This window comes from Molossus molossus, unplaced genomic scaffold (assembly GCF_014108415.1).
Source record: "Molossus molossus isolate mMolMol1 unplaced genomic scaffold, mMolMol1.p scaffold_m16_p_40, whole genome shotgun sequence".
Taxonomy (NCBI): Eukaryota; Metazoa; Chordata; class Mammalia; order Chiroptera; family Molossidae; genus Molossus; species Molossus molossus.
In genome coordinates, this window is record NW_023425378.1 from 432,022 (window position 1) to 448,814 (window position 16,793).

A 16,793-nucleotide genomic window follows, 5' to 3' on the forward strand; every position below is an offset into this window, starting at 1 on the left:
GTTTTATTCTCTTGCATGAATTTGTCTAATTTTCCCAACACCATTTATTGGAAAACTGTCTTTTCTTTTGCCTTCTTTGCCGAATATTAGTTGTACATAGTGTCTTGGGTTAATATCTGGCTTCTCTATTCTATTCCATTGACCTGTATGCCTGTTCTTGTGCCGGTACCAGGCTATATTAATTATGATGGCTTCATAGTGTAACCTGATATCTGGCATTGTGATCCCTCTGCCTTTGTTCTTCTTTTTCAAGATTGCTGTGGCTATTGAGGGTCTTTTATATGGTTCCATATAAACTTTTGAAGTGTTTGTTCTAAATCTGTGGAATATGTCATTTAGTAGGGATTAATTAATCCCTATTGCCTTAAATTTGTAGATTTCTTTGAGAAGTATGTTTCAATCCAGACACATGGTGTATGTTTATACCTTTTTGTATCTTCCTCTGTTTCTTTTTCTATGTCCTGTAGTTTTCTTGGAACATGTCTTTTACCCCCTTAGTTAAATTTATTCCTAGCAATTTTATTTATTTTTTGTTGTTGCAATGGTAAATGGGATTTTTTTTTTTTAGTTTCCTTTACTGAGTGTTCATTGTTGGTGTATAAGAATGCTATCAATCCTGGATGTTAATTTTATATCCTGCTCTTTTCCAAATCCATTTATTAAATCTAGTAGATTTTTGATGGAGTCTATAAGGTTTTCTGTGTGTACAACATCATGTCTTCTGGGAATAATGACAGTTTCACTTCCTTCTTGCCAATTTGGATCCCTTTTATTTTTCTTCTTCTTCTCTAATTGCTCTAAGACTTCCAGTACTGTGTGGTGAAAGTGGGCGTCCCTGTCTTAGGGAATCATACAGTTTTTATCTTTTGTTTATGGTGTATGACATTTTTTGATTTGTGAATACTGTACCAGTCTTGCATCCCTGGGATAAATTCCATTTGGTCATAGTGAATAATTTTTTAATGTGTTGCTGGATCCAATTTGCTACTGTTTTGTTAAAGATTTTGGCATCTATGTTCATCAGGGATATTGGTCTGTAGTTTTCTTTCTTTGTAGTGTCTTTTTCTGGTTTTGGAATTAGAATTATGCTGGCCTCATAAAACGAGTTTGGAAGTATTCCTTCTTCTTGAATTGTTTAGAATCGTTTGAGGAGACTAGTTCTTTGAATGTTTGGTAAAACTCCCCTGTGAAACAATCTGGTCCTAGGCTTTTGTTTGCCTGGAGAGTCTTGATTACATCTTCAATTCCCTTACTTATTATTGGTCTGTTGTAGTATTCTGTTTTTCCTCGTTCAGTTTTGGGAGACCGTGATTTGAGAAATTTGTATATTTCTCCTAGATTGTCTAATTTGTCAAAGTATAATTGTTCATAGTGTTTTTTTTTTTATCCTCACCTGAGGACATTTTTCCATTTTTTGTTCAGGTAGAGTAGGAGGGAGAGAGAGGAACAGAGAGAGAGAGAGAAACATCGATGTGAAAGGAACACATCGAGTGGCTGCTACCCGCACAACCGACCAGGGCCGGGGACAAACTGCAACCGAGGTACATGCCCTTAGCGGGAACCGAACCCGGGTCTCTCAGGACCACAGGCCGACACTCTAACTGCTGAACCAAACCGGCCAGGGCTGTTCATAGTATTTTTAAACAAACCTTTATATTTCTGTGGTTTCAGTTGTTACTTTTCTTTTGTTTCTGATTTTGTTTATTTGGGTCCTCTCTCTTTGTTTTTGGTGGGTCTGGCTAAGGGCCCATCAATATTATCTTTTCAAACAACCAGCTATTTGTTTCATTGATCTTTTAAATTGTTTTTTTACCTCTATGTCATTTATATCTGCTTTTTTTTTTTTTACTATTTCTTTCCTTCTACTTGCTCTGGGTTTTTCTTTTTGTTTACTTTGTTGTTCTTTAAGTTGTGAGATTGGTAATAATTAGAAATTTTTTTGTTTTTTGAGGTTGGCCAGTGGTGCTATGAACCATTGTGTCCCATTGATTTTGTGTTGTTGTGTGTTCATTTTCATTGGTTTCTAGGAATTTCATAATTTCTTCCTTAATCTCCCTGGTAATTCATTTATTAATTAGGATTAGTAGTATTAGTATTAATATAAGTATTAGTATAATTAGTATTAATATACTATTTAGCCTTTATATGTTTGAATGTTTTTATTGTAATTGATTTCTAGTTTCATGCCATTGTGATTTGAGAAGATGCTTAATGTGATTTCAGTCTTCTTGTACTTGTAGAGACTTAGTTTGTGCCCCAATATGTGGTCTGTGTTTGAGAATGTTCCATGTGCACTTGAAAAGAATGTGCATTATGCTATTTGGGGTTATAATTTTAGATATCTGTTAAATCCATTTGATCTAATGTATCATTTACAGTCTTGTTTACTTGTTAATTTTTTGTCTAGAGGATCTATCCAGTGATGTAAGTGGAGTATTGAAGTCCCGTGCTATGATTGTATTGCTGTCGATTTCTCCTTTGAAATCCTTCAGACGTTTTAACATATGTTTGGTGCTCCTGTATTGGGTGCATATATGTTTACCAAGGTTATAGCCTCCTATTGGATAGATCTTTTCAATAATACATAGTGGCCTTCATTTTGAATCTATTTTATCAGATATGAGTATTGGTATCCCTTTTTTTTTCCTTCTTTTTTTTTTTGCATGGAAAATTTTTTCCATCTCTGCACTTTCAACCTATGTGAATCTTTTGTTTTGTTGTGGGTCTCTTGTAAACAACATGTATGAGTAATGCTTTCTTATCTAGTCAACTACTCTGTGTTTTTTGATGGGAGTGCTCAGTCCATTTATTTTTAAGGTTATTGTTGATACATACTTATTTATTGCCATTTTTGTTTATTATGGTTATGTTTCTCTTCCTGTTCTGTTTTTTTACAGCAGTTCTTTTAACATTTGTTGCATTGCTGGTTTTGTGCTCATATATTCCCTCAGCCGGTTTTTATCTGGGAAGCTCTCTATTTCACTTTCTATTTTGAATGATAGCCTTGCTGGATAGAGTAGTCTTGTATTCAGATACTTGTTTTTCATTACCTTGAACACATCATGTCATTCCCTTCTGGCCTGTAGTGTTTCTGTTTAGAAATCAAGCCTTATGAGGGCTTCTTTGTAGGTAATCTGTTGCTTTTTTCTTACTGCCTTTACTATTCTCTGTCTTTAATTTTTTACTTTTAGTTATGATTTGTCTTGGTGTGGGCCATTTGGATTCTTCTTACTTGAGGCTCTGAACTTGTGTGCCTTTTTCCTTCACCAAATTAAGGAAGTTTTCTGCCACTATTTCTTAAAATATGATCTCTAACCTTTGCTCATTTTTCTTCTTCTTCTTCTTCTTCTTCTTCTTCTTCTTCTTCTTCTTCTTCTTCTTCTTCTTCTTCTTCTTCTTCTTCTTCTTCTTCTTTTCTTCTTCTTCTTCTTCCTCTTCTTCTTCTTCTTCTTCTTCTTCTTCGAAGCAAATGTTGTTATGTGTCCTTTGTTCCACAGTTTTCTTATTGCTGTCCTCCTGTTATTTCTTTGTTTGTTTGTTTTCTGATTGAGTGATTTATTTATTTTTTTTCTGTCCTGTCTTCTTATTTGCTGATCTGGTCCTCTGCCTCCTCTAATATGCTGGTTATTTCTTCCAGTTTGTTCTTTCTCTCTGCTATATCATTCTGCATTTCTGCTTGGTGGTTTTTTATTTCCAATTGGTTGATTTTCATTTTTTCTATATCTTTACTCATGCTGTTGAGCTTTCTCATAATCATTACTCTGAATTCTAAATCCGATAACTTACTTAATTTCATTTCATTTATTCTTTCTTCTAGAATTCTCTTGTTCTTTCATTTGGGATTTGTTTCTTTGTTTTACCATTTTGGCTGTCTCAGTGTTTTTTAGAGCCTGACAAATTTTCCGTTAGTGTCAACGTTCCACTGATGGGGCCCCCTCTGCTGGGTTTGGATGAATAGGAAGGGACCATGCTTATCACCAATGTCTAGCCTTGTTTTTCTGGGTAGAGTTGCAGGCCAAGCAAAGATTCAGTTGTCCCAGAGCTTTTGCCTACAAACTATTTGTCTCAGTTACTTTGTTTTTTTTGGTACGTGCCCTTATGGGAACTGAACATTCCAACTGCTGAGCCAAACCATCCAGGCTAGTCTCAGTTACTTAATGAGCCTCAGATTGTAGCCCTCAACTGCATGAAAAATACCACAGGGGGCACGGTAAGAGGATTGTCTGCAGGTGGGGCAGTTGCTTTCCCCTGGGCTAATGCTGCTTTGAGAAGAAAATTGTTTCTGTGGTGTGGCTTAATGGCTTCAGCCTTCACAGCTCAGTCTCCAACACTGAGAGTCAAGTGCAAAGCTCAAAGCTTTCAGAGTCTTTTTCTCTGTCTACTGGCTGGCAGGTAGTCTCTGGATTATTAATGAGCTCAGCTTGCCACTTGGGGTTACATTTTTGAGGGAGGGTCAGTTGCCCCCGGCTAAAGCCACTCTAACACAGGGGCTACTTGACACTGATGGCAACTGAAGGATGGGTGTCAGGGATGGCTTAGCATAGGATCCCTGGACTCAACCTTCACAGCTTAGTCCTCAGATCCATGACCCCCCACACTGAGCCAGTTCCGGAACTGAAAGCTTTCAGAGGCTTTTCTCTGATTAATGGCGCGTAGGTAGTCTCTGGCTGTTGATAAGCCTCAGGTTGCAATCCTCAAGCCAGGTGGTATTAAATTCCTCAGGGAGCAACAATTTCTTCTCTGGGCTAAAGCCGGTCTGGGAAGGTTCTTCTTGAGGACGATGGCTAGGCTTATGGGGAATGGGTCAATATAGAGCTCCTGATACGGCCTCCGTCCCAGCTCTCTCCCCAGTGCCATGGACCCCTTACCCTCTTCACATGGCTCCTGTTTGGTCAGCCCTTCTTCTGCTGGGGCCAAAGGTGAGTGGCTGTAGTTGTAATTCAGTGCACTGGCCTTCAGGGAAGTGCCAGTGTTCTCTTGGCCTTTTCCTGCCAGACAGAACCTCTGCTCTGGTGATTTTCTCAGTCAGGTACTATGTGGGAACTTTTCTCTGTTCCACTACTCTGTACTGGGGAGCCAGTTTGGGGTTTTAATTCCCAGTTTCTCAGCTGGAGCTGCTCACAGCTAAGTCAGCCCTCAGTTGCTGTCTGTGGCCACCCAGCCAGCCCTCTCCTGCCTTTGCAGCTCCTAACCGTCTCAATTTGGGGTCCTCTTTACATCCCTGGATATAAAGGTTCTTTCTAGCTGGTCTTCAATTTTTTAGTTTTGTAGAGACAGGAAAGGAGAGGGAGAGAAACATCAATTTGAGATTGAAACATTGATGAGCTGCCTCTTGCATGTCCCCTACTGGGGTTTGAGCTCACAACACAGGCAAGGTGCTCTAATCAGGAATGGAATCTGCCACTTTTCATTGTATGGGTTGAAACTCCAACCAACTGAGCCACACTAAACTAACCAGGGACCATTTATTTTGTAACTGTGTTCAGAATGCACATTTCAGACAATTCTACAAAGCAATATGTCTCCAGTTTGTGTTTTACATGCTGCTTGTTCTCTCCCCATCACTATCATCAGGGAAGAGTAATTCTGGTCAAAGAAATTTGGGGGTTACTGGCTTAATAATAAAACAACTGCTTATTTTTATTAAATCTTTTTAGTGCGCATATATAGATATATATAGATATATATATAGATAGTATGTTCATATATTTTGTGATTGGGAGAGATTTACAGTGTATTTATTATTTATTTATTTATTTATTTATTTCCTCACCTGAGGACATTTTTGCATCTATCTTTAGATAGAGTGGGAGGGAGAGAGGAAGGAAGAGAGAGAGAGAGAAACAGTAACATGAGAGAGCCACATCGAGTGGTTGCCACCCACATGACCCCACCTTGGGCCAGGGACAAACTGCAGCTGAAATATGTGCCCTTAGCGTGAAACAAACCAGGGACTCTCTGGTCCACCGGCCCCTGTTCTAACAACTGATTCAAACCAGCCAGGGGTACATTGTCTTTAAAACTTACTAGATTACTATTATTAGAAATAGTGCTGGGTTATTTGTTATAGATTTGAAATTATTTTTAAGTTTTATGCTAATCAATATGCCCAAACAAAAATTGTAAGGCCAGGGTAATATACCTATGCACTATTTTATCTAGTGACTTTTTTATAGATGTCTAAAATTTGAAAAGTTTGAAAGAACATTTAGTCAAAATTCTGTTAAAATTTCATAGTTTACGGTCATTTGGTAACTTCTTAATTGTGGTCATTACATCATGTCTAAGTTCTTGATGATACAGGCTGGTCCAAAATGTACTATTTGCTCCCAGAGCCCTGGGAATTATGCAAAATGGCCCTGGCTGATTTGGCTCAGTGGTTAGAGTGTCAGTCCACAGACCAGTGAATTGTGGGTTCGATTCTGGTCAGGGGCATGGATCTTGGTTGCAGTTAGTCCTGGCCCTGGTTGGGTTATACAGAGAGGACAGCCAGTCGATGTGTGTCTCCCGTCAATGTTTCTGCCTTTCCCTTACTGTCTCTCTTCCTCTCTTCCACTCGATATCTGATGATAAATAGAAAAAATATATCCTCAAGTGAGGATAAAAAAAAAAAAGAATTATGCAAAATGAATCACATTCAGCAGTGTTTGAGAACAATAGGCTTTATGCCAGACACCATTCATGTCAATAAGAATAGGTACTACAGTATATAAAACAAAATCGCTGCCTTTGTGTGATTGATTGATTGATTGATTGATTGATTTAAATCCTCACCCGAGGACATTCTTGCATTTATCTTCAGATAGAGTGGGAGGGAGAGATGGGGGAAGAGAGAGAGAGAGAAACATCAATACAAGAAAGACATCAAGTAGTTGCCACCCACACGACCCCAGTTGGGGCCGGGGACAAACTGCATCCGAGGCTTGCACCCTTAGCATGAACTGAACCCCGGAACTCTCTGGTTCACAGGCCAACACAGTAACCACTGAGCCAAACAGGCCAGGGCAGCCTTTGTGTGATTTAAATTTTAGTGAGCCTGACCGACAAATTGCCAAACACATAAATTAAGGTATTGTTAAATAATATGCATAAACTAGGACAATATTTGCTTTCTGATTAGAAAAGTAGAGAATGCTGCTTTTGTTAAAATATCTTTAGAGAGCACATTTTCTATGCTTGCAAAAAGGAAACAACCATAGATGATCTGAGAGTAGAAACATTTAAGACCCCCAAAACAAGTGAAAGGCTTTGTTGTGTTTATTGGACAAAATGGCCAATGTGATTGTAGCAGAATGACAGAAGGGAATAAATAGCTGTGGTGATTTCACATAAATGTTCAGGTGCCATGTTACAGGTAGATTTATAGGCAATAGTAAGAACTTAAGATACTAATCCTGAGTATTGTAGATTAGTATTAAAGAATGTAAGGAAAGACCCCTGACCGGTTTGGCTCAGTGGTTAGAATGTTGGTCTGTGATCCAGAGAGACCCAGGTTCGGTTCCCACTAAGGGCACGTACCTCGGTTGCAATTTGTCCCCCGCCCTGGTTGGGTTGTGCGGGTGGCAGCCACTTGATGTGTCCCTTTCACGTCGATGTCTCTCTTTCTCTCCCTCCCACTCTATCTGAACAAAAAATGCTAAAATGTCCTCGGGTGAGGATTAAAAAAAAAGAATGTAAGGAAAGAAAGGGCTAGATTCTTTATTATATTTTAAAAATATGAATCTGTTACTTTATGGCAAATGGATTGCAAAGCAGCATGATTAGAACTAGAGAGAATAATTAGAATGCAGCTGCAATAATCTTGACTAGTTTGAATTGAGATTGTAGCAGAAATTGAAAAAGGGTCACAATGCAGCCCTGGCCAATGTGACTCAGTTAGTTGAGCGTTGTCCTCTGCACCAAAATGTCACTGCTTCGATTCCATGCCAGGCATATTCCCAATTTTGGATTCGATCCCCTTTTGGGGTGGGTGTGGGAGGAAGCCAGTTGATGTTTCCCTCTCACTTTGATTCTCTCTCTAAAAAAATCAATTAAAAATAAATAGGTAATATAAAAGTAAAAAATATTTTTTGAAAATAAAAGAAAGAAGGATCACAGTTGTTGATAATCAAGAAAAAATGGTTATAATGTTTTCTTGTTTTTACCTTTTTTTAATCATTTTAAAACATATTTCACTTACATCATTTATTTTCTATCTGTACTACCCTCATCATTTTTAACATCCACCAGACCCTCTTTCAGTTTAAGAGGGTCCCTCTGAATATTTGAAACATGGATGCTAAGACTTGAATTGAGGTATTTCCTTTTTTTTCCTATGGTGGCAGTTTACATTGCATTGTCTTTATTGTGGCAGTTGTCTCAGTATTAAACTTGAATATACAAGTTTAGGTTTTCTTTCATTTAAATTACTAGAAATAGTTTCATCCATATTTTTCTTACTATTTTTTGTTGTTGTTTTTTAATATGGAGTGGAGGTTGGGAGGGACAAAGAGAAACATTAATGTGAGAGCAATAATCAAGTCTGGGAATCGAACCTACATCTCAGTTATGTGCCCTTCACTGGAATTCAAATCCATACTCCTGAGTCAGCGGGCCAGTGCTCTAACTCCTGAACCAAATCAGCCAGGGCATCTTACATGTTGTTTTAAAAAATGAACTGAGGTTTGACTGGCACCTCTTTTGTCATCACTTTGAAAATATTAACCAGAGTCATTTAGCCACTTCTGCAAATAATGTTTATAATGTTTATTTCATCAGCCAATAATGTTTATTTTTGATATCTTTTATTTAATGAATATTTGAGTGCTGACTGAATGCAAATCTATGTATTTATCTTTGCTTCATTTTCCCTTGAGTTTATTTGGATTTTTTTTTTTTTTTTTTTTATCCTCACCTGAGGACATTTTTCCATTTTTTGTTCAGGTAGAGTGGGGGGGGGAGGGGGAGAGGAACAGAGAGAGAGAGAGAAACATCGATGTGAAAGGGACACATCGAGTGGCTGCCACCCGCACAACCAACCAGGGCCGGGGACAAACTGCAACCGAGGTACATGCCCTTAGCGGACACCGAACCCGGGTCTCTCAGGACCGCAGGCCAATGCTCTAACCGCTGAGCCAAACCGGCCAGGGCTTTTTGGAATTTTTTTAAAGTATGTTTTTAGAGACAAAGGAAAGAAAAGAGAAATAGAAACATCACTGTGAGAAAACTACATCGATTGATTGCCTCCTGCATACTGCCTACTGGGAATCAAGCCGGGAACCCAGGAATGTGCCCTGACGAGGAATCAAACCAGGATTTCTCAATTTATGGGTCGACTCTTAATTCAGTGAGCCACACCAACTGGGCCCATGGACTTCTTTTTAGAGAAAAACATTCATGTGAGAGTGAAACATCTATTGTTTGGTTGCCTGCCACTCGTTTTCCAGCTGGGGATCAAACACAGGCATTTACCTGACCAGGGGAATCAAACCTGCCACCCTTTGGTGCACAGAAAAATGCTCCAACCAACTGAGCTACCCAGCCAGCACTTGTTTTTGTAGTTTTTATAATTACTTACAGAATATGGAATCATTTGCCCAGCTGGTGTGGCTCAGTGGTTGAGCATCAGCCCATGCACCAAGAGGTTGCTGGTTTGATTCCTAGTCAGGGCACATGCCCAGGTTGTGGGGCATGCAGGAGGCAGCCATTCGATGTTCTCTTTCATTGATGTTTCTGTCTCTCTCCCCTTCTCCCTTCCAAGCTCTAAAATCAATCAATAAATAAAAATATAAAATAATTTTGAATATTTATTGTCTTTATTACAATTTCAGCATTCTACTTCAGCCTTTGGTTGTATAAGGTTTGACTGGCACCTCTTTTGTCATCACTTTGAAAATATTAACCAGAGTCATTCAGCCACTTCTGCAAATGTACTCTCATCAGCCAATAATGTTTATTTTTGATATCTTTTATTTAATGAATTAAAGCGCTGACTGAATACAAGGAACTGGCCTAACCTCTAGAGGATTTTAAACATTGTATACAGATTTTTGTCTTCGTATATTTTTTTAGCAGGGAGATGGGGAGAGACAATGGGAATATTAGGGTAAAAGATAGTCTATATTACCCAGCTGGTATGGCACAGTAGACTGAGTGTCATCTCATGGATTGTGTGGTCCCAGTTTGATTCCCTGTTGGGGCACATGCCGGGGTTGTGGGCTTGATCCCCAGAGGGAACAGGGGGGTGTGCAGGAGGCAGCAATCAGTGTTTCTCACATCGATGTTTCTCTCTCTCTCTCTCTCAAATAAAATGTGAAAAATCAGTAAAAACACTTTAAAAAAAGATAGCACATGTAAATAGATTTAAAAAATGTAGTGATTATGTCAATTATATCTCAATTGAAAAATATTGAATCCAAAAATGTAATGAAATGAGCAGATGATATAATACTATACATAGAGAGCCTCAAGATTCCACCAAAAAACTACTAGAACTGGTTAATTCAGTAAAATAGCAGAATACAAAATAAATATGCAGAAATCGGTGGTGACATTTATATATACCAATCATTTATCATAAAGGGCAACTAAAAATAATCCTATTTACAATTGCATAAAAAATAATAAAGTAGCTGTTGTACACAGAAAATTATGACACTGAAGAAAGAAATTGAAAACCACATAAATAAGTGGAAGCATATATCATGTTTATAGATAAGAATTAACCTCATTACAATGCCCAAAGGAATCTATAGATTTAATGCAATTTCTGTCACGATAATGGTATATTTCACAGAATTAGAACAAAGTTGGAGAAATCATGCTACCTGATATCAAACTCTACTACAATACCATAATAATTATTGATCAACACAGCATGGGACTGGGATAAAAACCGACACAGAGATCAGTGGAACACAACAGAGAACACAGAAATTCACACTTTATGGTCAATTAATAGTTGACAAAGGAGACCAAAACATACAATGGGGTAAAGACAGTCTAGTCAATAAATGATGTTGGAAAAAGTAGACAGATTCATGCAAAAATATTAAACTAGATAACCAACTTACACTGTGTACAACAACAAATTCAAAATTGATTAAAATGTAGATATTGACCTAAAACTCCTAGAAGAAAACATAAGCAATAAAATCTCAGACACATCTTTTAGCATTATTTTTTCTGATACATCTTCTTGGGCAATGAAGAAAAAAGAAAAAAAATCAACAAATGAGACTGCATCAAATTTAAAAGTTTTTGCATGGCAAAATAAACCAACAAAATAAAAAGGCAACCCACTGAATGGGAGAACATGTTTGCCAGTGATACCTCTAATAAGGGATTAATATCCAAAATTTATAATGCCTTTTAAAACTCAACATCCCAAAAACAATCCGATTAAAAAATGGGCAAGGAACCTGAACAGACATTTCTCCACACTTGGACAATACACATGTATAAAAGATGCTCACCCCAACTGGTTTGGTTCAGTGGTTAGAGTGAAGGACCAAAGGGTCTTAGGTTCAATTCCAGGTCAATTGCATGTACCTGAGTATCAGGTTCATCCTGCCCCAGTTGGGTTGTGCCAGAGGCAACCAGTTGATGTCCCTCTCACACTGATGTTTCTCTCTCTTTCTCCTTCCCTCCCTCCCTTCTGCTCTATCTAAAATCAGTAGGAAAAGATACTCGGGCGAGGATTAACAACAACAAAAAGATGCTTGATGTCACCTAGTCATCATAGAAATGCAAATTAAAACCATAATGACAGGTACCTCATACCTGTCTGAATGGCTGCCATCAATAAATCAACAAACAACAGCTGATAAGTATGTGGAGAAAAGGGGACTCTAGTCCACTGATGGTGGGAACGCAGACTGATATAGCCATAGTTGAAAATATTATGGAGTCACATCAGAATTTAAAAAGTGGAAGTGCTGTTTGTGACCCAGCTATTGCACTTCAGGAATATATTTGAAGAAACATGAAACACTGATTTGAAAGAATATATGCATCCCTATGTTCATAGCAGCATTATTTACACTAGCCAAGATCTGGAAGAAACCTAAGTGTCCAACAGTAGATGACTGAATAAAAAGGTTATGGTACATGTATACAGTGGAATTCTATGCAGCCATAAAAAAGAAATAACTTGCTGTGACTAGTTTGGCTTAGCAATTAAAGTGCTGGCCCTTGGACCGAAGGGTAATGATTTGATTCATGCTCTAGGGCAGGTACCTGAATTTTAGGTTCTATCGCCAGCCCTAGTCAGGGTTATCAAGAGACAACCAACTAACTGATCCCTTTCTCTTCCCTCCTTCTCCCTCCCCCTCCCCCTCCCCCTTCCTCCCTTTCCCCTCACCTTTCTTCCTCCCTACCTCCCTCCCTCCTGCTGTATCTAAAAATCATTGTAAGAATATCCTCTAATGAGTATTAACACACCCACAAAAGAAGGAAATTATCATTTGCAACAGTGTGGAGGGTCATGCTAAGTGAAATAAGCCAGTCAGAGAAAGACAAGTACCACATGATTTCACTTATATATGGAATTCAGTGAACAAACTGAGCTAATAAAATAGAAACAGACTCAGCTCTGACTGGTTTGGCTCAGCTGTAGAGCATGGGCCCATGGACCAACGAGTCCCATGTTTGATTCCGGCCCAGGACACATACCTCGGTTGCAGTTCGTCCCTGGCCCTGGTGGGGTTGTGCAGAAGGCAACCAGTTGATGTGTCTCTCTCACATCGATGTTTCTTTCTCTCTTCCTCCAACTCTATCTGAAGATAAATAGAAAACATATCCTGAGGTGAGGATTAAAAAGAAAAAAAAAAAATAGAAGAAGATTTGTAGCTACAGAAAGCAGACTGACAGCTGTTGGAACATGTGAAAGGATTAAGGAAAAAAATACAGACACAGACAATAGCATAGTGATTACCAGAGGAAAAGGCAGAGAAGGTGAGATGAAAGCTAAAAGAGGGATATATGATGATGGAAGGAGACTTGACTTGGTGTGGTGAATATATAATATGATACAAAAATACAAAATAAATACAGTCGGCTCTTGTTTTCCCAGTTAATCAGTTCGAGACTTTACCGAGATAAATGAATTTCCACGAAATAGGATTCTTGATTTATACAGTGGTCCCTCGCCACTTTGCACTTCGACTTTTGGGGTTTCACTTTATTGCGGTATTGAAGTGCGAAGTGGTGAGGCACAACTGTATATGTTTTAAGATGTTTTAAAAATAATGTTCTTTGGATCCTACAGGAATCAAAAAGATTTTTGGGAGCTGTTTTTGTGTGAAGGACAAAAATGTACAGGAGAAGAGTAGAATAGAGAAGTTGATTTTGGAAAGAATAAGCAAAATATCCTTTTGGGCTTTTATGTCATTGTTCTAGATGTCCAGTAGTTGGTAAGCTTAAGTTTTATTCTACACTTACTAGTAAGTTTTATTCTGTGTGCTTAATAAATTACCTTAGTTACACCAGCCCATCTAGTTAGGGTCACTTAGCATTTAAAGCCCATATACCTATTTAGTATGAGCTGTAACATATCACTTCACATTGGGGCAGTAGCAGCCAAGAAGCTGGATAAGATTTTAGAAATAGCTATTGGACATGCAGCAATTACAGCAAGGAAATAATTCTACCTAGTAGTGTGTGATAATCTTGAGAAGGAGAGAACAAACAGTTTTGGGTTCAGTTCCCACTCAGGGCACATACCTAGGTTACTGCTTTGATACCCGATCAGGATGCATACAGGAGGCAACCAATCTATTCTTTTTTTAAGAAATAGAAAAGTTGCCTGGTTTATTTGCCTCGGTAGTTAGAGCATCGGCCAGCAGACCAGAGAAACTTGGGTTTGATTCTAGTCAAGGGCATGTACCTTGGTGGTGGTTTGGTCCCTGGCTCTGGTCAGGGTCCTGCAGGAGGCAATCAGTCGATGTGTTTCTCTCATATTGATGTTTTCCTCTATCTCTCTTTTTCCCTCTTACACTTTCTGAAGATAACTAGAAAAATATCCTCAGGTGAGGATATGAATGAATGAATGAATGAATGAATGAATGAATGACTAGAAAAGCAACTCATGGTAAGAAATGCAGTGGAAAAGCTATACAAAAATGGTATATCTTTCTCACCATTCTCCCTGGTTTCTAAGTGTTCTGAATCTGCAGAGTGTGGTATATATATTACTTCATAGTTGGTTAATAGTTAAATAGTATACTACATCAACCAAAAATGAAAATAAGCAAACATTACTTGGTGTGGGTTTTTTTTGTTTTGTTTTACTTATCATTGCAGTTTAAGAAATATTTTCTTATTCTTTAATTCAGTTAGTGTTTATTATTAATCTATTTGTTGCCTACGCATTTGCAGAGCACTTAAATAGTGATAGGTGCTGATGGTTCTGACAATAGAACAAACCATTAAAATGTGTGACCTTTGCTTTAATGAAAACCCTTATAATGAACATTGGCACAAAGGAAAACTCTTCTGAAAGAGGATTCCAGAAAAGCTTCATAAGAGAAATGTCATAGATTATAGTGTTATCTTGCACTATATGAGCCAGGTGTACTCTGGAATTCAGGTTTTCTTTGTTTGTTTTTTTGTTTGTTTTTTTTTTATCCTCACCCGAGGATATTTTTCCATTTTTTGTACAGATAGAGTGGGAGGGAGAGAGAGGAAGGGGGAGAGAGAGAGAAACATCGACGTGAAGGGACACATCGAGTGGCTGCCACCCGCACGACCAACCAAGGGCCGGGGACAAACTGCAACCGAAGTACGTTCCCTTAGCGGGAACCGAACCAGGGTCTCTCCGGACCGCAGGCCGACGCTCTTACCGCTGAGCCAAACTGGCCAGGGCGGTTTTCTTTGGTTTTAAAGAGAAATATTTTTTCCCCTAATATCTGTATCTGAGGTAGCATTCTTTTTTTTTTTTTTCTGGTACATGCCCCTAGCAGGAACCAAACCCGGGACCCTCTGGTCCACAGGTCAATGCTCTAACCACTGAGCAAAACCGGCCAGGGCTGGGGCTGCATTCTTAAACACATTAATATTTCTGCAGTGAACATATGAACAGCATTCAAAATGGACTAAGTAATTACTATTGATAGCCTGACTTTAACACCAAATGAGTTTTACAAAACTTAGGAAAATTTGATGTAACTATAAATATGTGATTTATAAGTTTAAGTTTATCATTAAATTTCAATGGATAGTTTAGTAATGGCAAATTACATTTATACTTATCAGCTTCTAATTCCTTATTGTCTTAAGACTGAATTGTCTCTCTTAAACTAGTTTATAACGTTCTTGTTTACTTCTCTATACTTTGTTAACATTTGATGCCAGTGTCTTCTGATTCTATAAAGCCATTTGTCTGAATTAGTCGTTTACAACATCTTTTCAAATTTCTGCAACTTAGTGTAGTGGCTTTGATTTAAAAGATTTTAATCTTGAATTTTGAGGAATCTTGAAGAGTAATCACTAAGATTCATTTTTAATCTTAGTAAAGTTTTCTTTTGAATCAACGAACTGTAGAAACTTCTTCACAATAATCGTTATGTTACAAATGAACCTAATGACTCCAGGTATGTATCTTTCCATTTATTTGTTTCTATGTAATAGTGAATGACAAACTTTTCAACTAAACATTTCAGGAAGGCTTGGCATTAGCAACAGTTGCTATTGAGAAAATTTTTTAACATTTGACATCAAAATATAAAACATGTAAATTAAATCAGTTGGCAACAGTATTAAAATGGAGATAGTAAGAATATAGGCATGAATTGAAAGAGTTAACGGTAAGGCAAGATACACAAGCAAATATAGATAATAGATTTGACAATCAGATGATTGAGAGTAGGAATTTTTGTTGCCTGGTGTGAGGTGTGAGTTGCTTAACTCAAGCAGCCTTGACACTTAAATCCCAGACAAGCTAAAGAATCAAGAGAGGCATTAATTAAGATATTGAAAGTGATAATTGCATGTAGAATTTGAAGTCTTCAGAAGACCTTACTGCTAAACACATAGATGGGTATATAGTTCTATTCCTTAAAAAAGGAAATTAAGAGTTGGAGCTAGCTGGTTGTAATCCCTAAGATTTTAAATATTGATGTTTCTGAACTGTTGTCCATTAAGAAATATTAACATTTAGATCCACTGATCTCTTGTTTAAATTTATTCAACTCTAGCACCTCTTTCATATTAAGGTACATTATTTTAAAGTATATAAATTTAACTGTGAATGGTTGGGGAGTGTTGCCCTGAAGACAAAAGAGTCACAGATTTGATTTCCGGTCAAGAGCATGTACCTGGGTTGCAGGTTCAACTCCTGGACCTGATCGCAGCAAGGTCAGGAGACAGTCAATTAGTCTCTCTCTTCCTCTTTTCCTTTGTTCTTCTCTCTCTCTCTTTCTCTGCCTCTGTCTCTCTCTCTCTCTCTCTGCCTCCCCTCTTTGTGTAAAAATCAATGGAAAAACATTTGCGTAAGGATTAACACACACACACACACCCCTACATATATGTGTGTGTGTGTGTGTGTGTGTATGTAAGTTTACCACTACATATAGTTAAATTCTCCTATATGTGCAGATTGAATTACATTATTGAAAACTTTATCTCCCAAATTTACATTGTTGTATTTTTCAAACCTACAGAAAAGCTGGGAGAACTTTTAGATGGACCTTTCACCTGATTTTACTAGTTAAGTTTTGCCAAATTTACTTAGCATCTATGCATTTATACTCACACATTTTTCACTGAACTATTTGAGATTAAGTTGCAGATACAATGAAATGTGACCCCAAGTAATT

At 37.9% G+C, this 16,793-nt stretch overlaps 1 protein-coding gene across 8 annotated transcripts in view; it reads left to right on the plus strand.

The window, feature by feature from the left end:
- LOC118616759 (lysine-specific demethylase 6A-like) overlaps positions 1–16,793 on the plus strand; it is a 191,034-nt gene that overhangs the window by 145,668 nt on the left and 28,573 nt on the right. Inside the window, exon 24 of one of the 8 annotated variants that reach the window (XM_036242193.1) lies at positions 13,247–13,325. The exons of the other annotated variants lie outside the window; for them this stretch is intronic. Coding sequence (XP_036098086.1) covers positions 13,247–13,310 — 64 coding nt within the window. The 3' untranslated portion in view covers positions 13,311–13,325. Of the gene's footprint in view, positions 1–13,246; positions 13,326–16,793 lie in introns of those variants that run through there. 8 annotated transcript variants of the gene reach the window in all.